Raw genomic sequence first — 26,574 nt, 5'->3', positions numbered from 1 at the left:
GAGGGTTCAGGCTCCACAACCAAAGACTCAAGACTCCACAGAACAGAATAATCCATTGCTGAACTAAAGGGACTCATTGCAAGCACATCAAACGCTGAAGATTTTCTTCCTTATTTCTCCTTTTAAACGGTATCCCATGTACTTCTCTAGCGGCCAGTTTGATAAGTATTTATCGAGACTTTAATGCAAAGTTGTTGTTATTTCCCCAATGAGAACCTAGGGCCTTGAAGCTGACATCTCTGACCCTTCGGCGATCTAAGCTGGAGCCACAGCCTGGCAGGCCAGCTGGCGGTGCAAACTCACAGGACACCACTGCCATCTGCTGAGCCTGCCCGGGGATGACGACCGCCCTTGGAGCAAAGATTTCAAATAGGAAGAGGTGGCACTTCCGCCCCGGTGGACCAAGCCCCTAGGGCTGCAGTGACAAAAGCGTAACAGACGGGGCGGCTTAACCAGCAGATCCCCATGTTCTCACAGTTCTGGAGGCTAGAAGTCCAAGTTCAAGGTGTTGGCAGGGTTGGTTTCCCCTGAAGGCTCTCTCCTTGGCTTACAGAGGGCTGAATTCGCTCTCTCCTTGGCTGGCAGAAGGCTGAATTCTCGCATCGTTCTCACACGCCCCGTTTGCTCTGTCTGTGCGTTCGCCCATGTCTCTTCCTAGGCTTTAGGGGCACCAGTTTTACCGAATGAGGGCCACCCGTCCTTACGGCCTCTTTAACCTTGTGATGTGATAGTCGCTCAGTCATGTCCGACTTTCTGTGACCCGTGAACGGTAGCCCGCCAGGCTCCTCTTTAACCTTAATTACCTCTTTGAAGGCCCCTCTCCAAATACAATCCACCTAGGGGGTTCAGCCTTTAAAAGATAAATCTGGAAGGGGACACCATTCAGTCCCGAACATCGCATATCTAAAGATTAAACACATACACACAGAGGCACACAGCGTGAGGCTATTTGAAAACATCTACTGGGAAGAGAGTGGGGCTAGCTTCCGCTCACTGGCGCCTGAAAGGCCTGCGGCCAAGAGGCTCCAGGTGTAACAGCGGCCTCCCCGGTCCTGGCTCGCCGGCAGGCAGTGGTCCTGGTTAGCATCCCCCGCCAGGGGGTAGGGGCGATCTGCCTTCAGATGAGAAGCTCCTGGCCAGAAAAGCTGGGACCTGCTCCAGAGGGTGCACCCTGACGCTTGAACCTTATGTGACTGGGGCAACCATCACAAACTTTGCTACATTTGTTCCTGAAAAGGCAGTGGCATGTCTTAGGAGAAAATTCTTTCTCCAGGGGAGTGGTCGTCCCTCACTGAGCTGTCTTTGTGGTTGGGCTCTTCACTCTATCATGCGTTGCCAACCAGGCTGTTTTTCCTTAGAACCTCCAGTGTTTTCCATGCCTCTCTACTTGTTCTCTTTGACAATATTCTGTGAAATAAAAAAAAGGTTCCAAGACTTCTGGTCTGGTGCCTTTTATTATACTTGTAACTCTTCTCTCCCTTAATCTTCAGCTTCTCTGCACCAGACCACTTAGAATGACAGAACTAAGAAATTATCTGCTACGTTAGCACTGTTAGATGGGACAATTAAAAGGAAAACATGGAAAATATCACTGATCCATAAGAGGGAAAAAAAAGGCCAACATGATTTCTAAATTTTTATTATGTGTTCTTATAAACCTTTGCCTTAATAGTTAAACTAAAACTAAAAATAAACATCAGGCCTCTGGAAAATGGACCCATTTTTCTAAGTGCATACTAAGTCGCTTCAGTCGTGTCTGACTCTTTGTGACCCCATGGACTGTGGCCCACCAGAATCCTCTGTCCATGGGATTCTGCGGACAAGAATACTGGAGGGGTTGCCATTTCCTCCTCCAGGGGATCTTCCTGACCCAGGGGTCAAACCTGTGTCTCTTCTGTCTCTTGTTTTGACAGGAGGGTTCTTTACCACTAGCACCACCTGAGAAGGCGACATTTTTCTAAGTACTCACTATCTTTCCTAAAAGAGATTCAATGTGTTTGTAAATGTTATTAAATATTCAAATCATCCGGGAAAATATGCAGAATGCCATTTTAAAATATCTTAAGGGGGCTTATTTTGAAAAAATATTTAAAACATTAATTCTAGATTTTTAAACTTGGAGATACACATGTGCATGAACCTGCCAACCAAGCACAGATGCATAAAATCCTGTCCTGAATTCTCCAAAACAAACTGGCCTTGGGATAAAAGTCATAATCAATTTATGGAACCTTTCATTTGAAAAGCAAACCACAGGAAATTATTCACTTCTCTGAGGCTAATAATTTTCTGTTATTTTTGTTTGATTTTTCTTCTAAAGCCTGCTGGCCTACACTTCTGTGTATTGAACTCTGTTCTGCACGCTTTGATCATTTTTCTAGTTTGACAGGATCACTGAGTTTGGATGCTATTCTTTGAGCACAAGGACACGTTCTCCCACCTCTGAAGGTGGGTGGAGGTGGCAAGGGAGGAGTACTTAGCCATTAAAAAAAAAAAAAATTGGTGCTTTCTGTTTATAACAGGATGTAAGTTACTGCAAAATGTAGAGAACCTACAGATGGAAGAAAAAGAAAGTTAGAATGATTTCACAATTTCAAATTCTGGTTCTCAGTTAACATTTGGGTATATGTCTCCTTTCTTCCTATCTTTTTCTGTCTCTCTATCTGGTTGTCGGGGCCATTTTATACATTCTGCTTGGTAACCTCAGCTTTCTTTCTTATTATTTATAAATCACTCACCAAACATAACCCAAGGGGTAGGCAATTAGCAGTTCATAAAAGGTGCGAAGTTCCTGAGTGCCAGGTTGACAAGAAGAGTTATGAGAATGATTTGCCTATTTTACTTCACAAATATCATACTCAGTCAAATGAAGGTATAATATATTATTGTTTTCTTTACAACATTTGTTTTGCAATTCTGAAGGTGACTGACTGAAGTAATCTTGTTTATATCTGCCAGCCTACCACAAAACCAAAATCTGTCTCTTCTTTCCCCATCTCTGAACAGAATCACTCATTATTAGGGTCTGGAGCCCCAGACTTTGGATGCTACTAATCTCTAGCTGGTGCTCTGCAGAGCCACAGAGGGGCCGGAGTAGAAGGTGTCACTTTGCTCCTTTCCCAACTTTCCAGAGCAGGAGCTCTACATTTGTTAAATTTTACAGCTCCCGATTCGGCTTCAGACTTCTTAGGAACTGAGAACACTGCGGAGTTTGAAATGATGGAAAACTACTACCTACTGCTCTATTTCAGCACTTTAATTTTATAGACCCATAAAGATTAAACAACTTGCCCAAGGTCACTGAGTGTTCTCGGTGAACTTCTGACATCACACAGGACATACTGACTCCCTCAAGGGAAGACAGTGTTAGGGGATGTCACTGGGGCCCACACCTATCTTGACCACTGCTACAGCCTCCGCATCTAACCTATCCCTCAATAAGTATATGGGGAATAAATGAATCAACCAGTTAGCTCTCCACTAACATCTCCTGGACTATATGGAAACTCCAAACGAATGTGACTCTTTGGTAGACCCCAGTTTATTCTAAGTAAGAGAATAATGAATAAATGAATAATGAATTTACAAGAAATAAATGAATAATAAAGCAGATTTCCTCATTTTCTACAAATGGAAGAAAGCTGGGGGGAGAAAGATATGCTGCCATAAGTAAAAAACAAAAGCCAGACTAGATGATCAATACCTAAAACAAATACACACACGTGTGCCTCCCGTCAGTAACACGTGAGCTCCTGTCAGTGACAGCAGCCTTCCCTAATTGTGAGACAATTTTTACAGTTCCGTCTCCCAAAATTAGTAGTGGTCTTTTCAGCCAGCTGTTAAATTGCTCCCTCTTGTGGTCATGGAAGAGAAAACATGAGCCCTTTATTTTTAAATTTGGATATTCACGTCCAACATCCAAGAAGAGCAGAATTAAAGACTATGCTAACCGTCAGACAGTTGCACTCATCCTCCAAGCTAGTGAGGTCATGCTTAAAATCTCCCATGCTAGGCTTTAGCGTTTCACAAACCAAGAACTTCCAGACTGGGTCTCGAAGTCCAAACCTGGTTTAAAGCTGGGTTTGAAAAAGGCAGAGGAACCAGAGATCAAATTGCCAACATTCACTGGATCACAGAGAAAGCAAGGGAATTCCAGATAAGTATCTACCTCTGTTTCATCAACTATGCTATAGCCTTTGACTTTGTGGATCATGACAAACTGTGGAGAGCTCTTAAAGAGATGAGAATACCAGACCATCTTAGCTGTCTCCTGAGAAACCTGTATGTGAGTCAAGAAGCAACAGTTAGAATCTAGGATGGAAAAACTGATTGTTCAGGACTGAGAAAGGAGTACAACAGGACTGTCTGCTGCCACCATGCTTATTTAACCTATACGCTGATGATACACCTATCATCAGAAATGATGGGCTAGATGAGTTACAAGCTGGAATCAAAAGACAGGTGGGAGAAACATCAACAACCTCAGATATGCAGACGATACCTCTCTAATGGCAGAAAGCGAATGGGAACTAAAGGCCTCTTGATGAGGGTGAAGGAGGAGAGTTCATGAGGCAGCTTAAAACTAAATATTTTAAAAAACTAAGATCATGACATTTAGACCCATTACTCCATGACAAATAGGGGAAAAGGTGGAAGTAGTGACAGATTTCCTCTTCTTGGTCTCTAAAATCACTGCAGATGGTGACTGCACAATGAAATCAGAAGACAATTGCTTCTCAGCAGGAAAGCTATGACAAACCTAGACACTGGGTTGAAAAGTAGAGATATTACTCTGCCAACAAAGGTCCATACAGTTAAGAATATATAGTCTTCCCAGTGGTCATGTATGGTTGTGAGAACTGGACTGTAAACAGAACATCAAACAGCGCCAAAGAATTGATGCCTTCAAACTGGAGGTTTGGTGCTGGAGAAAACTCCTGAGAGTCCCTTGGGCAGCAAGGAGATCAAACCAGTCAATCTTAAGCAAAATCAACCCCAAATACTCACTGGAAGGACTAAAGCTGAAGGTGAAGCTGCAGTATTTTGGTCCCCTGAGGCTAACAGCTAACTCACTGGAAAAGTCCCTGATGCTGGGAAAGATTGAGGGCAGAAGGAGAAGAGGGCTTCAGAGAATGAGATGGCTGGATGGTATCACCGATGCAATGAACATGAACTTGGGCAAACTCGGGGAGATGGTGAGGGACAGCGAGGCCTGGTGTGCTTTAGTCCATGGGGCCACAAAGAGTCGGACATGACTGGGCGACTGAACAATCAAAATTCAGGTCCAAGTTGAGTCTTCTTTAACAGTTACTTCTCCTTTTCTCCCTCTTCTCCTAGCGGCTGTTCCATTATACTTCATAGCTTTTTATACACAAACATACACACACATACATGCACACTTAGGACCATCCTTAAATAAATCTAATGTTCCCAAGGGAGTCCCAGGTGGTAAAGAATCTGCCTGCCGATGCAGGAGACGGAGGAAACACCAGTCGGATCCCTGGGTCACGAAGATCCTCTGGAGAAGGAAATGGCAAACCACTCCAGTATCCAGTATTCTTGCCCGGGAAATTCCACGGACAGAGGAGCCTGGCAGGCTACGTTCCATGGGGTCGCAGGGAGTCAGACACAGACACAACTGAGTGACTGATCACACACACCAGGTTCCCAAGTCAAAAATATGGGGGAAGAAATTGATCCATTCTCTACCCTTTGTTGACTCGAAGCATTCAGGCCCGTGTTTCTAAAGAGTCAATGCTGAGGTTAACGATATTCAGACCAGCAAAGGAGGCCCTTTAACTGGGGTATGTAAAGGAGGTATGTAATGCAGAAAACCAACATAACGCAGTAGATAAATAATATCCAAGTTGTTTTAATCCGCCTCAATGGAAAAGAAAGCCAGTGCTTGTGAAAGGCAAGAGAAGTAGTGATATTTACAGAAAGGATTAAAAGAAACATCTCCCACTGTGATTATTTTGCCTCTTCCCATCCTCTAACACGTGTTCTGTACCTGTTTCCTCACCATCTCTCTCTTTACTCACGTTGATAATGACATGAGAAGGAAAGCAGCTAAGTGGCAGAAAGACAGGATGCTTTCAGCGCCAACATACATACTCACAAATAAAGTAGATGGGATCCTTTCGTCCTGTCTTGAAGGAACAAATGAGAGCAAGACAAAGAGCTGGCACAGGAAACAGACGTCTGAGAGCCCTCCAACGCTGAGACGCACTGAGAAAGAGGACTGTACACTCAAAGTCGGGCTTTTGATAAAGGATGCTGGCAGGTGCCAAATTCATTACGACCAGTTTTGCTTTAGCAGTAGCAACGGCATCTAATAGGAACAGAAGGCCAGGCATGGCTATCTCCTTTAACAGCAGGGGGACTAAAAGCACTGCCTCTCTAAAGACAGGACAGCCACCAGGTATGCGGAACGAAAACATCTGAGCAGAGCTGCCTTACACAGAGCAGTTAAAGAGTGCCTTGTAAAGAAGCAGCACCGGGCAAACCCTCCATCCTGCGTGACATTTAAACAAGGCTGCTCCAGCAGCAGAGAGTCAGGCAGGCCTCCACGGGGGTGGGTTGGCATTGTGTGGCAGGGAGTGAAGGAGAAACAAACTTGAAACTCACAGGAGGTGAGGTTTGTTTAAATAATAGAAAGTAATTAGGCTGAAGACAAAAATCAGTGATGGCATTTTATAATTACAATTAATTTAAAGGTTAATTTCCTTTGGCGCTAAAATCTTTATTTAAAACATTTACCAGGAAAGGAAATGAGGATGTTACTATCAAGAGGCGTAGGGTGCTTCTGGGAATCCGTGCCTATTATCACTGGAAAATTAGGTTAGGCCCAAAGTGGGAATTTCAATTCATTTCTGTGTATAATAGATGGCGGTCTGGCCTCAGAGTCAGCAGGGCTGCCTTAGGGCAGAGCGAGATTTGCATTTTTTGTTTGTTTGTTTGTTTGTTTGGGGGATTAATTGCAAATGTTTCCCACAAAGAATCCTGGTTTATACATGAACAGTCCTGACACAAAAAGAAAATCGGATATGGATTGCTGCCTTTGTAACTAATGGAGTTGATGCGAAAGGAATTCCCAAGAGCGCAGAGGCAAAGGGATGCTCACAGTCACGCCTCCACATACCTTCATCACGGAAATAAACTGAATGGGGACGGCAGTATTTCTGTGGGCTCCAAGCCCGTCCACCCTACTTTTCTCTCCCGGCTCCCACTCTTTGTCATCACCCTGTTCCCCAGTTGGGAACGGTCACGTCTCGAGTCTCAGGTTCCAAAAGACCTATTCTTCAGTTCATCTCCCTAGAAACGTGCTCAGTAAAATTGACGCATAACAGCAGCAACAGCCAGAGGGGGAACAACTCCTTCACACGAATTTTTCCCACTCATTATGTCTTCACAGGTTGATTCATTTTAAATGCTCTACTGCTATTATCAGTATGTAAAACAATCCCACAAATATGGAATCGTGCAGATCACAGAGCGCTGAACAATGTTAGTGATCACCTGCTTTAGTCCCCTGATTTTACAGCTGAGGAAAGGAACACTGACTTGCTCCAAGTTAATCATTTAGAGGCGGTGCTGGGAGCCAAACTTGCCTCCCAGGTCAAGGTATACTTTACACATCACTTCACCGTGAAACTCAACACAGGTTCGTCTGACACCTTTGTCAAGTAGCCACTCCACATGGAAGGCTGTGTGTTACTCACTAGGGATGAAGCAGACACTGTCTTTGACCCCCTGATGCCTACAACCCAGCACACAATTCACATGAGGAAACAGACCAAAGTGTGATGAGTGTTCAGATAAGGAGAGTGGGGATGGGAGGACTTACCCCCAGTGGTGCCTCATGCAGTTAAGAGGACTAGGAAATTCTTCCCTGAAGAAATGACATCCCCACTGAAATCTAAAGGATAAATCAGAGGGATGTGCAGAATTTAACAAAAATAGATGTGCCTTTTCTTAAAAGGATAACTTTTTCACCCATATTGACCAAATGGACCCCATAATTCACACAGAAATCATCTTACGTGTTTTTAATGAACCCCACATGGAAAACCTAGTTTCACCTATCCCAAAGAGCTAAGAAAATACTAGAGTGATCACTGGCATCCTCATACCTGAAATGCTCTCATTGTCCTATAAAGATGATCAACTTAGGTTTAGTCCTCCTTTCTGGAGGCTGAAAAATAATGCAAAAATTGTGCAACCAAAAAGTACAAGGGGAGAAACAGTTCTCTCCTGGGGATTTTAGCATCCATGCTTTATTTTTCATTTTCCTAAATATGGATATATCGATGTCCGACACCCTAATTAAAACCTGCATTTAAGTGGGCTGTGCCTTCTAAATATATCCCAGATGTCAGCTGTGAAGACACAGCCAATCATGTCTAACTAGCCTGCCTAGAGCCTGTAACAACTGCTCTCTCCAATTTCGACTGAGAGACACGTCACATATAATTGAGAGCCATTCTCTAAGGGAAGAACAAAACAGAGACTGGTGTTATCTAATCCACCCAAATGCCACGGCACAAAGTGATGCCAGGAAGCTTGAAAATAAAGGTCATTTTATCACACTCTGCACGTGATTCCACATCTATTCAAAGTATTAAAACTATCTGAATACACAGTTTTCTGACTTGAGCTGTACAATTTCTTGACCATCTCACTTCTTAACCACATCTGTCACCACTCACTTCGCCACCACCCCCATAGTCCCCTTCACCAAGGAGAGATTTGGATCACCTTCACTATGGAGGAAAAAGGCGTCTCTAAAAACCACCAGTTCTAACACCCTCTGCCTGACTGTAAACTCCTATTTTCACTCCTTTTGTTCTCCTGCCTCCCTCCTGGAGGACTCTGTCTTCATCTTTACTTAGGAGCTCCCCTCCACTGGAAGTTTTATCTTTCTGTTCATCATCTCTCTCCCGGAGGCATAAGAACAGTGATGCTCTTACAGGCACCCTTGGTCTTCGTTCCTTGCATTCTCCTCCATCAGGCTGAGATTTCCGATATCCCTGCCTGGTGCAGCTCACATGCAACGTCTCTACTTCTAATTCAGGGCCGCTGCACGACAGCTGGGGAGAGCCCCTAAGCCCAGCCAGGTTCTGCCTCTTCCCAACACAGCCTTCCCTCCTCTCCCACTGACGGTGTGACACAGTTGCCATGGGACCTGCTGCAACCTTCCAAGTACCTTACGCCTAGTACCCAAACCTGAGAAAAACCAAAGCTACCAGACATCATCTCGTCCCATTTTCCCCTCAGAACCTCGAGGGTTCTCCATACCAGCAATTATCCTTCTGTCTTCTAGGAAAGTGAAAGCGTTAGTCACTCAGTTGTGTCCGACTCTTTGTGGTCCTACAGACTCTGGCCTGCCAGGTTCCTCTGTCCATGGGATTTTCCAGGCAAGAATGCTGGAGTGGGTTGCCATTTCCTTCTCCAGGGCATCTTCCCGACCCATGGATCAAACCCAGGTCTCCTGCACTGCAGGGAGATTCTTTACCATCTGAGCCACATGTTCTTGAAACCCCGCCTAAATCTGAGAGGAATGGTTAAGCTTTTCTTCTTCCACCTAGCCTTGGCCTCATTCCCTCAGCCCAATCCAGGAGACAAGCTCTTGGTGTCTTCACCTTCACTCACCCCACTCGAAATTTCCTTTTTGATACTCATGGGTCAAAGCTTCACAGACCACAAACCAAATCAGGTCCAGCCTCTCTCCATCCTTTAGGATAAGATACGAGGTGATTTCCAAAAATATTTGAAAAGTGGAAACTCAGTTCTAGGTAGTTTTTTTTTTAATATATACAATATCTTTCCTTTTTATCTACAACATGTCTCATGGGTTACTCCTCTCGCTTGCCAGACTATAGTTTTAACCAACCAAGTGGGCATGAGAAGGGTTTCCATCAACCTACCTCAGCTTCTGCTGATGACTTCCACACTTTCATTATTCCACACTAACTTCAAGTAAATTCGAACACAAAGTTCTCTTCTCTGACCCTTACTCATCTCCATCCACTTTCCTGGCCTGAAAAATTCTCATCCTCTCAGTAAAGAAACTAAACATGTAAAGCATACTTCAAATCATTCTTTTTGTACAAACCCCTTGCTAAGAGAGATGAAACCCCACATCTACCTGCAGCGTATCCATAAAACACGTGCATCTAGTCATACACATACATAACCCTGTGAAGTTGGGATTGTTTTATCTCCACTTCACAGAGGAAGAAAGTCAGGCTCAGAGCAGTTGTGACCTGCTTGTAGGTACAATGCTAGTAAGAAGGGAAGGCACGGCTGAGCCCAGGTCTTCTGACTCCCAAGCCCTCAATCTTCCCACTACTTCACACTCTCCCTGTGATGCAGCCAGTGGTGGGATTTACACTATTAGATGATTCAACAGCAAGACCCTTGTCTCAGCAGAAAACCAACATGCATTTCTTCAAATCTCACCTAAGGTACTGGCCACACTGAGAATCAGCAAAACCAGGCAAAAGTGAAAAGACGAAACAGTTTATCAAGTGGAAATGTGTACAGCATTTTCATTAAGTTTTTAGAACCAACAGCTTAAAGTAGTTACTCAAATGATCTCTAAAGAAATATTTCCTTCGTAGTTTTTAGTATACTTAAATGTGTCTACTGAGTTAAAACCCTGAAGATCTGACTGTGATACAACTAAGAGAGAAACATGGAAAACACAACCCTAAGATCCTGCGAAAAGGTTATTTTCTGAACAAGGTTAGGAAGTGAAGCATCTGCTGTGATTTAGCTAATAAGTCTCATTTCATTCAATGCATATTTCGCCTGCTAGAAGCTCTCTGTAGTATCACACTTTAGTGACTTTTCGGGCAACAGTGGAGTAAAGCCCCCCTACCTACAAAGAATGTGTTTTCCTAATCAGAAAAAATAAAACGTCCACTCGGAGATCTAAGTCCAGACTAGTACATAAAGCTCACAGAAGAAGCTGAATTGCTGCCTCCAAGTAAGTCTGCGTGGGAGGAACAAGGGGTTTTTTGGACTTCGACTTTTACGCTCTGAAATTCCTTTTGTGCCACTGGAGATAAGTACCCTTGGAATCTTCACCTGCAGAGATAATGGATTTACACTCTATTTTCATAGGCCCATGGAAATTCTTTAACATCTTTCAGTGAGTGCTTCCAAATATTTGGGCTTAGCTTTCTGTGAGCTGCCTTTTAAAATTTTCCCCCATGATATTTTCCAGCTCTATCTCCAAAAGAGTGTGTTGACTAGTAGCTTTTGTCATTAATAACCAAGGTACAATTTTATATTACAATACCTCCCTGCCAACATGTATTTTTAAAAAGCAGCTTTAGGTTTGCTGAACTCAGTGTTCATGATTAAAAGGTTTAAATAAAAGGGAAGCTCACAACAGGGGACATGTTTGATTGAAGAATATTCCTTCAAAAAGCATTTTTCTCTTACTTGGTAATTTCTAAATTTCACTATTACTAATGTTATCAAATCATAGTTATTAAAGTGATATGGCACTTTACTAATTTAAAATAACTGGGCATCCCTGTGCCTCCACGGGTCAGTAGATTAAAAACATACCCATACTGCAGATAGGAAAACTAAGGGAAAGAAAAAACCAACTGCAAAGAAAATAACATTCCTGAGTTGTTTCAAGAGAACCAAAACCAAACTGCTCCAAAGAGGCAAAGATCAAACAAGTACAAATTTTCTTTTGTCACCTTCTACCCAGTCACGTATCTCTATTTAGAATGCTATGAACTTACCAGAAAGAAACCAATATTTTCTCTACCAGTTATCAACATTTTTGCAACATGTGATAGCAGTCATCAATGGATGATCCCTCTCACCCTAGTTATGTTGATGCTAAAACAAGTCCTAGCTTTCTTCCTTCCATTCATATCGACCAAAGAAACTAGAATGGTGCCTTCCTTCCATTGATACCCAAAAGATTTCTTTTGTCTCACAGGATCCAAGCAATTCTGACATTTTAGATCTCCTATAAAAGGTCTTCTCTTAATTATCATTCAAGGCCTTCTGAAGAAAGGGTAAATGCACTTAAATTTCACTTAGAAATTTTCCCAGCATCTTCCATACTTAAAACACCTGCCCTTTTCCAAAACAGCCTAAAGGGTTTATTCAGTAAATATGGCTTCCATGAGCCAGACATTGTTCTGGGTTCTGGGGCCACTGTAGTAAACAGTAAATCTCATGCAGCTTACGTACCGTGCTGAGATCAACAACAAATAAAGTAGATTCATAATATGTCAGGTAGAGATAGGTTTCAATGAAACACGATAAAGCTGAATGAAGAAAAAGAAAATTCACCTCTCCAGTCCCAGCAAGTCTCCAATTTGTCTCCCACCAATTACAATTATAGTTCCTGTTTCCCAAATGTTTTCTGGTCCTTGCTGCTCATATATGCCACGTACACACTACATTTTCTAATGAAGCCAAACACAAGCTCCCTTCTCTCAATTCTTTCTGTTCTGTTAAAGGCAGCAACACCCTCCTAGACAACAAATTTTGAGCTATAAGCCAAACATCTAGTTGCCATTATTTGCTCACTAAGTCATGTCTGACTCGTTTGCAACCCCATGGACTGTAGCCCAGCAGGCTCCTCTGTCCATGGGATTCTTCAGGCCAGAATACTGGAGTGGGTAGCCTTTCTCTTCTCCAGGGGATCTTCTCAACCCAGGGACTGAATCCAGGTCTCCTGCATCACAGGCAGATTCTTTACCATCTGAGCCACCAGGGAAGCCCTGTAGTCCTATAAGGTGAATAAGGTGAAGTCGCTCAGTCGTGTCCGACTCTCTGCGACCCCGTGGACTGTAACCTACTAGGCTTCTCCATCCATGGGATTCTCCAGGCAAGAATACTGGAGTGGATTGCCATTTCCTTCTCCAGGGGATCTTCCCGACCCAGGGATCGAACCCGGGTCTCCCGCATTGGAGGCAGACGCTTTAACCTCTGAGCCACCAGGGAAGTCTGTATAGTTGTTCCAAATTAAACACTTCCTTTCTCCCACACTGCACAGTTTGGAAGAATTAAAAAGAACATCCTGAATTCTTAAGGGTTTTTAGTTTTCTTCTTCCACATCACATGTCTCACCCAGGGCTCTACATCCCTCATTTTATCCTCCCACTAATAATATAAGTGTTATAATTCTTGTGCAAGAGAAGTTAAGTGATTTATCTAAGGTCACACAGCCAGAAACTGGTCAAAACAGTATTTGAATCCTGATCCTTCTAACATCAGACCTCTGTTCTTTTCATTACACTCTAGATCTCCGTATCATGGCTTCAGCTACCTGCAATCAACTGCAGTCTGAAAAGAATAAACGATTCCTAAGTTTTAAATTCTGAGCCATTCTAAGTACTGTGATGAAATTTCACACCATCCTGCTCTGTCCCTCCAGTAACATAAATCATCACTTTGTCCAGCATATTCATGCTGGGTATGCTACCTATCCATTAGTAGCATCCATTAGTACAGGGGGGGAAAAAGCACAGTATTGTGTAGATACAGGGTTCAGCACTGTTCATGGTTCAGGAATCCATTAAGGACCTTGAACTGTATTCTGTGGATAAGGAAGGACTGTTGTACTACTCCACTTCTGACCAGAAGAGAAATTCTGCCTCAGTAAAAGGGTTTTAATGATTAAAAAAAAAGAGAGAGAGAGAGAGATTAAATCATAAGAGTATATAAAGGAAACTTCAAAGCATATGACTAACTGAAAGAAACCAATCAGAAAAGGCTAGAAACCATAGGAGTCCAGGTATGTGACATTCTAGAAAAGGTGGGTTGACTCAACAGCTTGGAGCTGGGATCATTTGAAGGTACCTGACTGGGTGTTGATGCTGATTGTCAGCTGGGACCTCAGCCACCCTGTTAGCCAAAATCATATCCAAGGGTCCTTTGTTGATCTCTTCACGTGGGCTAGTTTGGCCTTCCCAGTTTGGGCATGACGGTTGTATTCCTGAAGAGCAAAGGGAAGTGCATGACATTTACTGGAGACAGTAAAAAGATCAATGGTTGCTAGAGTTTAGGGGAGAGGGAGGGATTAAAGGGCTTCCCTGGTGGCTCAGAGGGTAAAGAATCTGCAGGTCTCTGCACTGTGGGAGACCTGGGTTTGACCCCTGGGTCGGGAAGATCCCCTGGAGAATGAAATGGCAACCCACTCCAGGATTCTTGCCTGGAGAATCTCATGGACAGAGGAGTCTGGCTGGCTACGGTCCATAGGATTGCCAAGAGTCAGACACGACTGAAGCGACGCAGCAGGCCTGCAATGCAGGGATTAAAAAGGCAGAACAAGGGAATTCCCTGGAGGTCCAGTGGTTGGGACTCTGTGCTGTCACTGTCAAGGGCCTTCCTGGTTCAATCTCTGGTCAAGGAACTAAGATCCTACAGGCAGCATGGCCAAAAACAAACAAAAAAAAACCCTAAAAAGGCAGAACACAGATTTTTAGGGCAGTGAAACCATTCTGTATGATACCAAAATTGTGGATACATGTCATTACAAGTCTGTCAAAACCTACAGAATTTAAAAGCAAAGTGAATCCCAATGCAAACTCTGGACTTTGAGTGCTAAGGATGTCAAGGTAGGTTCTTCAGTTGTAACAAGTGCACCATGCTGGTGTGGGATGCTGACAGAGGGGAGGTTGTGCACATACTGGGGGTGGGATAGGGCACAGCTCTCAGTACATCTCAATTTTGCTGTGGACCTAAAACTGCTCTAAAAAATAAAAGGCTTTTTAAAAATAAAAAGATTTCCCCACTAAACAGACATCATGGGTTTTATGTCCCTTGTTCCAATTTCTACCTGCAACACTTTGAGATATTAAAAAGAGAATAAAAACTAGCCAAACTTCAACCACCAGAATAAGACATTAGAAAAAAGTAAAGATATCCTCAAACATCTTAATTCAGTTTCTAGCTTCCTCTCTTTCTCCTTCCTGTCATCTACCTTGTCAGCTTTTTTTGTCGTTTTGCCTCTTTGGGCCCCACCCCATGACCTCCAAGTCCAGGAATGAAAAAGAAAAAACAAAGAAAAAGTTTTTCACAGCACTCTTAGCGTGAATGTTTGTGTCACAGCTACCGTTGCTTGCAAAATGCAGTGGTATAAAACAACCGGGATTACACTCGTGGACTGCAGGCTAAGAATCCAGACAAGGCACTGCGAGGACAGCTGGTCTGCAACCCCCGGTGTCAGAGGCCTCAGCTGGGGAGACTCAACGCTGGGCTGACTCAGCAGCTTGTGGCTGGGATCATTTGGAGGCACGTGTCTGAGTGTTGACGCTGACTGTCAGCTGGGACCTCAGCCACCCTGTTAGCCAAAATCGTATCCAAGGGTCATTTGTTGATCTCTCCACGTACTGCCCTTCCCAGTTTGGGCATGACGGCTGTGTTCCAAAAGAGCACCCCTGAAGAGCAAAGGGAAGGAAGTGCGTGCTATTTTTCTGATCTAGCCTTATAAGTCACAGAGTGTCGCTTTTACCACCCTCCATGGGTCCAGTGGCCACAAAGTTCTACCCAGGTTCAACAGGAAGGGATAAAGACCCAAACCACAGGACAGGTTGAGTGTCAAGATCACACTGCAAGCAGACACGGGATTCAGGAGATCTTGCTGCAGCCATTCTGGATAATATAATCTCCCGTAGTAACTCTTGTTATATCTCACTGTACCTCAAAGATCTAGGTGTGTATGGCATTTGAATGTGGCTTTTTTTTTTTTTTGCTTATAAATATGTTTAATGCTTTTATAATGCAGCAAAATTCACATAATATAAAACATACTATTTTCACCATATTTAACTCTACAGTTCAGTGGAACTAAGTACATGCACACTGCTGTGCAACTCTCGTGATCATCCATCTCCCAAATTTTTTAACCTTCCTAAAATGAACCTCTGTCCCCATTAAGTACAAACTTCCCATCCATCCCCCATCCCAAACCCACCCCACCCCGCTGTCCCTGGCATCTATCAATGTACTTTCTGACTCTCTGAACTTGACTGTTCTAGGTATCTTGTATAATATGTCTGCACCAAATGTATATCGGATGCATCTGAATCCTTGGTTAGAATTTCTTCCATATCTTTATTTCTGACTGTCTATTTGAGATTGCTGCTAAGTCACATCAGTCGTGTCCGACTCTCTGTGACGCCATAGACGGCAGCCCACCAGGCACCCCCGCCCCGTCTCTGGGATTCTCCAGGCAAGAACACTGGAGTGGGTTGCCATTTCCTTTTCCAATGCATGAAAATGAAAAGTGAAAGTGAAGTCGCTCAGTCGTGTCTGACCCTCAGCAACCCCATGGACCGCAGCCCACCAGGCTCCTCCGTCCATGTGATTTTTCAGGCAAGAGTACTGGAGTGGGGTGCCATCGCCTTCTATTTGAGATTACGAACCACGTAATGGCAGGGACACCTGTGCTGAGCTAATTTACATCACCTCCACCACAGCACCTTGAACCTGACAATCAGGATATAATATTATTACTAATAATAATTGCTGATAGATACATGCACTTGAGCTATCGTCAATTTTTTTACATTTGCAATGTGTTACAGAAAATCTCCACACTAACCACAAAGACATATAGCATCTTAATTGTGCAAGTGAATTTTATTGCTCCAATTAAGTCTTGGTTGCTTCAAAGGAGTATATAATTTCTTCTCCCAAGTTAATAGATTCGTGTAAAGCAATAATTGAATCTCACAGTTGGGGGTGGGGGAATCACTGCCTTGAAGGAACTATCTTTTTATCTCCACAATTAGCTACTTCTGGTTTAATAGATTAAAAAGGTTTGTATTAGTAATCTGTATAAGACCTTGAACATGAGTATGTATCTCTTCTGAAAAGTTGACTAATTACAGCAATTGTCCCTTTCTAGTTGATTTCATAGGTGGCTTTGATTCTTACGGCTATCAGGGGCCTCAGAAGACATCTCATTTACAACTGCAGCCCATGTACATGTGAGTGCTTTACTTTGGCAGTATTCTTCTGGGATACTAAAAGGTGATTAAGCAAATGTTATTGTCGCACAAAAGAGATGTCATGTGGCTTTCCTTCAGTCATGACTTACCTCCAATACTTTCTCCTCTATTAACGTTGTTTTGACTGAGATAACTCTAATAACATTTCGTTCATAATTTTTACAAAATTTATCAGGAAAGCCACCTCTAAAGTTACTTTTAAAAGTATTCTTACATGTGTATCAACTACATAGCTAAAAATTCAATAGATAATTTCTTTGAATTACCCAGAAGTTGTATATTTTGGCAATGATATAACATTGTAGGTAGTTGTACGTAACTATATATAAGCTATATGTCCTGATTTTCCCAGTACAGTCATAGTTTACATGCGTTGTTCTTGTATACTTATTACCAGCTCTCCCTATGAGAATTATAAATGTTCTCTTTTGGATGATAAATGACGTAATAATGCTCTTTAACATTTTTCTGGTGTGAAAAGTGAAAATGAAGCCAGAGTATTAAGACTTAAACTTATCAGACCCTTTACTCTAGCACTCAAGAGAGCAGACATACCATCGGAGCCTGATTTTTATATCTGTGTTTAGGCAAATTCCCCTGGATAACAACTGATAACAAATTCTATATATCAGCATCAGGTGATATGCTGAATTGCAAGCGAAGATCAAAATAGAAAGTAAGATTCCAATTCATTTCGAAATGTGAGCTTCTCTCTTTGAAGATACGTGTTTGTTGTCCTTGTCCTCCACCATTCAGTCATTTTGCCTTTTAATATTGTTAGTGTGTAGGATGATAAACACATTTGGGGGAGTATTTCTCCTCCAGAGAGATTAAAGTAATCCTTATACATCCCCTTTTCAGCTTCTTTTCACAAAGGAAATGATCTGTGCTTCATGCTGCATTTTGTGTGTGTCTCTTGTAGTTCCCCAAAAGCATTCAGAACACCACTCATAAAATACACTTTATCAAGTTCAGAAGTCAGGCAATACTATGTGTCATCCCTTCTGTAAACAGGATCTCACACAACCCCTCTTTTACATTCCCAAAACCACTGCCCCAATTCAGCTATTCATTAGCTGAAGTTTTACAGTCTCTTTATTTTATAACCTCTACTCCCATTCTTCTATGTAACTATCAATTTAATCTTCTTAAAGTACCACTCCAATTGTGTTAGACCTTTGCCCAGAAACTATCAAAAAAACTCCTTATTGCCTACTAGACAAAAAGTCCAAAATCCATATCAGAACTTGCAGATCTACTATGACCCAGCCCCAAAATTTTATGGAAATATTATCTCTGCTCTTCAACTTAAAAACCTCTGAGTCTCAACTGGATGCAGATAATGCTGAGAGACACCAGGAAAATGCTACGATTTCACATTTTACGATGGTTAAGAACTGCTTCCTGACCTTACCTTCTCTGATGTCTCACACATACTCTGATGTCTCCCCTTATCTACTTCTAACAGCCCAACTAAAACTCTCACCATCCACAAACACGATGTGGATTTTTTCAGCTCTCGATGCTATTCTCTTGACAGCAAATGTCTTTTCCCAAATTCTACTTTTCAAATCCCACTCTCCTTCAAATTGTATCTTAAAATATACTTCTTTTATGAAACATTTCTAAATCTTTTTCCTTTGATATTTATTTTTGCTTCTTCCCCATAATATAGTTGCATTTCTATTTATACCATAAGGTTCCCAGCCTCCCAGAAGATTTGAGAGCTTAAATTTAAAAAAAGTCCTTTATGTTCTTTACCATTCTTCTCAATATTATATCAATAATATACCCTTGTGTAAAGTGTTCTATTAAAAACTAAAAGCAAAGCAGTGAGAGGCAGTGGTTAAGATGAGCCATGGAAGGTAGACTGCATGTGATATGATTCTTTATGACCTTGGACCTGTAACTTTATTTGAATAACTTTATTCTCACCAAGCCTAAAAATGAAAGTGTTAGTCACTCAGTCATGTCCAACTCTTTGTGACCCCATGGACTGTAGACAGCCAGGCTCCTCTGTCCATGGAATTCTCTAGACAAGAATACTGGAGTGGGTTGCCATTCCCTTCTCCAGGGGATCTTCCCTCCCCAGGGATCAAACCTGGGTCTCTGCACTGCAGGCAGATTCTTTACCATCTGAGCCATAGGGCCTAAGTTTCCTCAACTGCAAAACAGAGACAATAGCCTATGTACTTCATACAACTGCTCTGAATTTATATAAAACAATGCTTGTAGAGAGTTACAACAGAGGACATGTCACATACAAGACACTTAATAAGCAATTTATTAGTTGTAGGAACAATGCTTATGTTAACCAATATTACTCAGGAAAAGACTTCATGAACTCAAATTAACATACACTGTATTTTCATTCCCAAAAGGTTTCCTCTGTAAACAATGTATCACATCTTATCAGCCCAAGTAACATGTAACAATATGCTTGTGCTCAAAAGTAGACCAGAATATCTGTAAGTCCTGCAATTTCTTGCTTCTAACAATATCATACATTTTTATCACATAACATTACACTGTGCTGGTCAGTATGAATGATCAATAAAGATGATAAAAATATAATAAATTGGATATAATCATTATTTAAGGATAAGCTCTGATGATAACATGAGAATGCTAATTATATGTAATCAAGAATATACTTTCAAATCAGGCATTTATAATTCTGTTTTCTTTAAAGAGAGGACTCTTCAAAGTTAATGTCCAGAATGAAATTCCTTGAAAACAGAAACTTCTCATGATTTTATTAAATACTTTTAGTAGCAAACCAAAAGTAATAAAAATATTATTTTTTTTCCTTACTGCCTGAAAATGGTTGAATTGTAGCAGAGGCTTCAAGTCCCACTGCTCATGAAATAAATGTTTAACAAATCACCGGTCAAAATACTGCTACCATCACTTCTACAAAGCATCCCCTAGCAGACCTCAAGTCCTAGAACACTAAGCTTTTATTTTACAGATGAGGAAACTGGATGGAAGGAAAGAAAAACACAGGTCACGCATCTTGTTAGTTATGCGGCCCATTATCGGGCAGTTTTCCTGATCCCTTAGTTTTGTTCTGTTTTTTCCAAATTCTTATGTGGACTGTGAGTTTGCCCTGACATGTCATTCCCTGATTTTAAGTTCATTTACCTCTACTTCCTCACACTAACGCAGCTGCCATGGCTCCATACCTGCCTGCACCCTCCCCTTTTAGCGCGTTCCCTTATATTCCATTTTGGTTTCACATTATGTGATGTTGGATGAAGAGCTTTTTCAACTGTGTAGCCCTCAAAAACAATCATTGGAGAGTCACTGCCTATTAAAATCCCATGAAAAACTAAAACTGGTTCACGCCTAAACTCCATTCCCTGCTGGGAGGCAGAGACCTGAGCCCCTCCCATGTCTTTGTCCTGGGCGGTGGACCTTCTCCTGTCAACCTGCCGTAAACAAGTCTCATAAAGTAAGAGTACTTTAACATCACGGGCCAGCTCAAGCACCCCCATGATATTATATAGCAACCAGAAATAAAAGGAGTTCCTTAGGAGGAAAATAGATGCTTAAAAGCAATGCACAATTTTAGCTGTGGGGTTTCCACTATACCCAGCAAATCTTCAATGGCTCAGAGCCTGGACAAGGCTTTGGAAACACTACTCCTAACTGGCCTCCATTCATAGCTGTGTTTTAGTTTCTGTAGTCAATGAATAAACAGTCTTCTTTTTAAAAAGTTAGGTTGGGTGAATATTCTTGATGTATAATTCTCTGGATTATCTATAATCCATCTAAAAGGGAAAAGTTTTCATTAATTTTTCTCTTACAGTTTGGAGGACTCTTTGAAACCAACAATGGCTATGAAGTTGCTCCACTTAACATTCCCATGTTTGCAGGTTAATTTTCTAACAAAGTAGCTGCTTTGACTACCACTGACCTAATGTGCCGAAGCAGGCCCACATCTATTGGGCTCCCCATGGCATAAATGTGGGAATATCCCACGCAGTAACAGGCCACCATTTGAAACCGCTGCATTCTTTTTGGCAGCCTAACTGTACAGCAATACATATACATTTGCCCCCAGAAAATGGATTTTAAATTATCATAGCTGACCTCTCTATCCAGAAGGTTGCACTGAGGAAAAAGTTGATAGGAGGAAAACTGTCTATTTAAAGCACAATTTGGGCTTTGGACTTTTTTTTGTTTGTTTGTTTACTCTTGTGCTTGGAGAGGTGAGAAAAGGGTACTGAGCTCTCACCCTTGATTAAAAACATCTTTTTTCTCTCTCTCAGGTCAAAATAACACAAATGGCTTCAGTACATCAGCTCCTGGACCTTTCAAAGAACTTGTTTCGTGGTGGCCTCCTGCATTTTTTGAAGAGAAAGAAGCAACTAAGTTTAACACACACTAACAAAACATAAAGCCTCCACATGCACTGGAAGAGAAACGCACACTCACACACACACGCACGCACGCACACACACACACTGGCACGCACCAATTCTACTTGGCCTCCTCTTTCTATCTGAAACAGAGAAATATGCAGGACACGCCCCTCGTGGATTTCCGGAATGCGGGCTGCTTTCTCCCAGGTCTTTGCAGTTCATAAGGAGACGTGTTGGCGCCCTCTGCTGGCCGTCACTAACTCCTCTACAGCCCAGCCGGGCGGCCTCTGCCAGCTGCAAAGTCATCCAGGGCACAGTAATTTGAGAGCCCTGTCTTCTGCCCCCCATATGTCTTGATAGCACCACGGCTATGTAGGCAATGTAATTGCAAAAACAAACACACAAAACATACCATGATGACCTTGTAACCGAAGTCTGAAATGGCAGGTTGTTTGCCCTAAAGGCTGTACCGTACATACTTGCCTTAACCCACCTAAGTTGTGCGCCTGAGAGTCCTCAGTGCAGACATCCCCAAGTCACTTCCTTTAGGCTAACACACTGCTGTTAATTCCGAATGAGTTCAAGTCTGTGTGTGTGTCATGTCAAGAAACAAGACTGCATAGCTCAGCAGCTCCAGTGTGTCTGTGTATGAAAACTGCCAGCTGTCAGCCAAGTGCTTTTACCATTGAGCCTCCATGGTGGCCAAAAGAGACAAGTAATAGTAACAAAGTAATAATCGTCATCTTTATAATTCTTCAATAAGGTCTTCTGAGGGGGTTGGGTGGGACAAAGCATATTAATCTACTAAACTCATTAATCTACGGGGAAGCAGAGAACAGAAATGGCTTAACTCACTGATTTTATTTATTGCACTCTAGGTGCTTTTATAAGTATCTACAAATGTCTTTTACTAACACAGAAACAGCTGTGGATTTCTATCAACAGAGGCCAACTGAATATGTATTAGCTATGTTTACTCTTTTATATCTAATTCAAATGGAAGCCCCTATGTAGGTGAACTTCTTTTCCTAACTTCAGCGTACGAGATTATTTTTTGGGTGGGCGGGGGGAACAATAGTTACCTTGGTAAAATATTTGAGATCTCTTTGTGGTAATTGGGGGATCTGTTGTGTGTTAGAGTGTATTTTAATCCTCCTGTATTATTGTGGCAGAAAAACTGTGCTGTTAATGTAGTTGGCAACAAGATGCCTTTGGAAACTTAATAGTAGGTCAATGTGTTTATGGACTATTCTGAATTCCTAGGAAATTTTGTTCTATATATTCAGGCATTATTTGATTTTCATTAGTGAAAAACATAATTAGCTCAGGCTTGTTAGGAACTCAGATGAGTCATTTTCTTTTTGATCCACCTGAGACACTAAAATCAATTTCTTAGGACTATTAATAATACACCATCTTTAAATGCAGTGAAATTTGGACTTGAAAAGTTATAAATTGGCATGGAGCAACTTTTTCTCTTGGTTTCTATGAAGTTTCAGTTATTGGGTTAGCCTACTTTGAACGTTAGCCCATCCAAAGCTACATAAACCAGTCCCATTACTGTGCCTGCATGGATGTCTGTGATCTACACACATACGCACTTGAAGATAACAAAGGAACAAAGATTACTAGTAGAACATAAACTACAAAAAAAAAAAAAGTTCCAGCACTTGTGCTTGAATTTCCTCAGTGGTTTGTATATGTTTGTCCATATATACATGCATAAAATATACAGTCACAAATATGTCAGTGAAGCCTCATATGATGATTTTATAGTGACATGCATGTTTAACGTATGAGGAAAATACTTTCCAATGTATCATCCTTTGATTCTTAAAATATAAATACTACACATGCCAGAAATTATTCTAATGTGACTATTAACGTGACTATTAACATGAGGTTTCACTGTACATTCATGCTGTGATGAGATTCCACCCTTCTAAGACATGTATATGGATAGAGATTTGAATGCACAGAGAACAAAACCCTCATATTCCTGCTTTACGTTGCAGCCAAGTTACCATCTAATCACTACGATCATCACCACCAAAATTTTCAAAACCAGTTGTTGACTACTAAACAGAAATCAGTAAACAGGGAGCACAGTAGTGTGATTCTATCTGGAAAAACATCTAAGTTGTACAGCTGTATCCTCCTCAAAATCCGGTGAAGAATGCTATTTTTCTAGGCTGAGCTTTTGTTATAAACCTAATATTCAGAAGGCAAGAGTTACAATCCTGATGTGTCTTTCTTTCTTTTGCATTTGTTAATTATGAATGTATTTTTAACAGAGTGATTTTTTTGACTTACTAGTGTAATTTGCATTTTAAAAATAAATGGAAAAACAACCAAGTTTCTGAGCCATCCCTGAAAGTCCGTGTTCCTTCTCAAAGTGTACCTGGTGACATCACTGACAGGGAAACCCTATTTCAGTGACATGGAGGCAGGGCTGATGTTCTACACTGTACGGCAGTAAAAAGGAATTGCCAGGTCTTGGCACCATTTCAGCTCAGTCACAGGTAACATGCACTTTCATTATCTCCTGACACTAAGTGTTCTTTTACAAGACCTTCTGGAATAGACTTGCTGTCATTTGGAGAACTTTTTTTTTCTGTCCCTCCTCTATTTGGAATTTAGAGTTAGCATCCAGCTAATAACTGGATTATAGAGCACTATATTTAAAAAACCTTACATTAACATAGGGAGGCTTTTTCACTTTTGCATGTCAAATTATTTAAAATAAAATAATTTATTCATTTACTGCCCCTCTGATAATGAAGATTTGATGACAATTTTAATGAACATGTTGAAACAGGATAGGCAAGGTGAGACTTCCCTGGTGGCTCAGACGGTAAAGCATCTGCAGGAAACCCGGGTTCAATCCCTGGGTTGGGAAGATCTCCTAGAGAAGAAAATGGCACCCCATTCCAGTATTCTTGCCTGGAAAATCCCATGGACGGAGGAGCCTGGTGGGCTACAGTCCATGGGGTCGCAAAGAGTTGGACACGCCTGAGTGACTTCACTTTCACTTTTCACTTTAGCACTTGTGAGTGCAGGGTCACAATTTCAGCTGAGGTTTACCATATGTACTCAAGGGACTGAGGGCTTGGGCTGCTCCAGGCTGCTAGGGTTGCATCCTTGCTCTCACAGCACACAGACACACACCCGCCCCCAGAAGCCGAAATGCCACAACTGACTGAAAACAAGGAAGGCTTTGAGGCAGCATTCCAGGAAGCTGGAGATCAGCTTATAGTATTCTGCTTCTGGGCCACATGGCGAGACCCTTGTAGATGACCAAGGCTGCTCTCACTGATGCTCCCTGTGTGGAATTATGCTGATGTGCGTTCATCGAAGTAAGGTGGATGACTGTTAGGATGTTGCTTCTCACCATGAGGGCTCGTGCACACCAGACCTCGGCTGCATAAAAAGAGTTAATAGCTTAAAAGTTAACAGATCAACCCTAAGTAAAGATCACATATGTATATATGATGTAAAGAGAAGATTCGTTAGTCTAGAGTTCTCCATTAAATAAGATGTGCATTTGGTAAATAACAGGGGTACCAAGATCTTCTTCATCTGGTAGCTACTATAAAACATAACCTCTGAAATGGTGAAGCAAAACTCAGCATTCCACTGTACCATAACAAGTGGACAATTTGAACTCAGATATAAAAACCTTTTAAATAGACCACATTGTAGGACAAACTTTGGAGACACATAAACGCAGGCACTAGAAAAACAGTTAAACTAAGGTTAAGAGACTACTCAAGATTACTATTTATTCTGAAAATGCAAACATGTCGCCATTCTACCACAAATTCCAGTTTGTGCACTCTGGTCAAAACAGGATAAACTACACCCAGACAACAGGGATTTGTCAAGCGGCTTTGGACTGTGTAAACCACAATGAATGCTGATAAGGAAGACTTGCTAAGGCAGTGTAAGATCAGAAAATGCTTCTGAATTATTGTATTTAAATTCAGTATAGTTTCTTTTTTTTTTTTTTTTAAATTCAGTATAGTTTCATGTTAAATATGCCTTTATATTTTGTATACTGAAGAAAATGCACAACCTAAAAGTTGAGAATTATGTTTTACTTGGCAAACAACCGAGAACTTAAGCCTGGAAGACAGCCTCTCAGACAGCTCTGAGAGACTGCTCCCAAGAGGTAATGGAAGAGCCAGGGGATTTAGGAGGTTTGCAACAACAATCAGGTACTCAGAACATCAAAAGACTATTATTAAAGAAAACCAGACACCTCAAGTTAATAAATTTAGTGCTTTTCTATGCATGGGAAGATGGAAGAGTCTGGGTTCATTACAATAGTTCCTTTGATATGCACCTCAGCTATCTAGGGCCAGTATCCTCCTTTTCTCCACCCTGAATTCCCCTCCAGGTACACAGTCAGGGGCAGCTGCAATGGCAGCTGGCTTGATGGCCGTGGCATCCTTTGTTTACTGATACGGCAGGCAACACTTTTCATCCACATGTTAGAGTTCTCTTAAATATCAATAACATGATCCCATACGTTAACATGTATGTATGATATGTTCTTAGATATTAGTCACCAATTACATTCAGTTTCAGGGTTGGAAATTTTTCAATTTCTTTTACAATACATTAATCAGTAGCTAATATTAGAGAGATTAAGATTACTCAAACTGTTTCGTTTTTTAATGCTTCCTAAGAGTCAGACACGACTGAGCGACTTCCCTTTCACTATTCACTTTCTTGCATTGGAGAAGGAAATGGCAATCCACTCCAGTGTTCTTGCCTGGAGAATCCCAGGGACAGGGGAGCCTGGTGGGCTTCCATCTATGGGGTCGCACAGAGTCGGACACAGCTGAAGCAACTTAGCAGCAGCAGCATGGTTGTCAAGATAAATCTTCCTTCAGACATTTAATGAGTCTTGGGTAAAATTATGGCACTTAATGCTTGTACTCAGGAAGCTTTGATATCAAAATCCTTATATTATAAAAAAAATAAAACCCAAATTATTCTCCTCACATGTTAGTCTTTGCTTAGGACCCACGATCAATCCCCTTTTCATAGTATTACATCCACCTTTCACACACTCCCAAGAAAGGGAAAGACAGAATTTGTGACTGATACATTATGTCCAATTTAAAACATGCTAGTGTCTTGAAACAATCATTTTTACTAGGTATGAGAGCAAAATCTCCAAGACATGTATATACTCTATTCCT

At 41.7% G+C, this 26,574-nt stretch overlaps 1 protein-coding gene across 2 annotated transcripts in view; it reads left to right on the top strand.

Moving 5' to 3' along the window:
* Positions 1 to 23,710, top strand: part of NKAIN2 (sodium/potassium transporting ATPase interacting 2) — a 1,197,954-nt gene extending 1,174,244 nt beyond the window's left edge. The window contains exons 6-7 of one of the 2 annotated variants that reach the window (XM_040238999.1): positions 16,895 to 16,976; positions 21,272 to 23,710. In XM_040238999.1, coding sequence (XP_040094933.1) covers positions 16,895 to 16,976; positions 21,272 to 21,281 — 92 coding nt within the window. In that variant the 3' untranslated portion in view covers positions 21,282 to 23,710. Of the gene's footprint in view, positions 1 to 16,894; positions 16,981 to 21,271 lie in introns of those variants that run through there. The other variant, XM_040239000.1, reaches the window with a different exon arrangement.
* The last annotated feature ends 2,864 nt before the right edge of the window (positions 23,711 to 26,574 follow it).

This window comes from Oryx dammah, unplaced genomic scaffold (genome assembly GCF_014754425.2).
Source record: "Oryx dammah isolate SB20612 unplaced genomic scaffold, SCBI_Odam_1.1 HiC_scaffold_4, whole genome shotgun sequence".
NCBI lineage: Eukaryota > Metazoa > Chordata > Mammalia > Artiodactyla > Bovidae > Oryx > Oryx dammah.
Note: the sequence above shows the minus strand (reverse complement) of the source record. Positions and strands in the feature narration are given on the sequence as shown.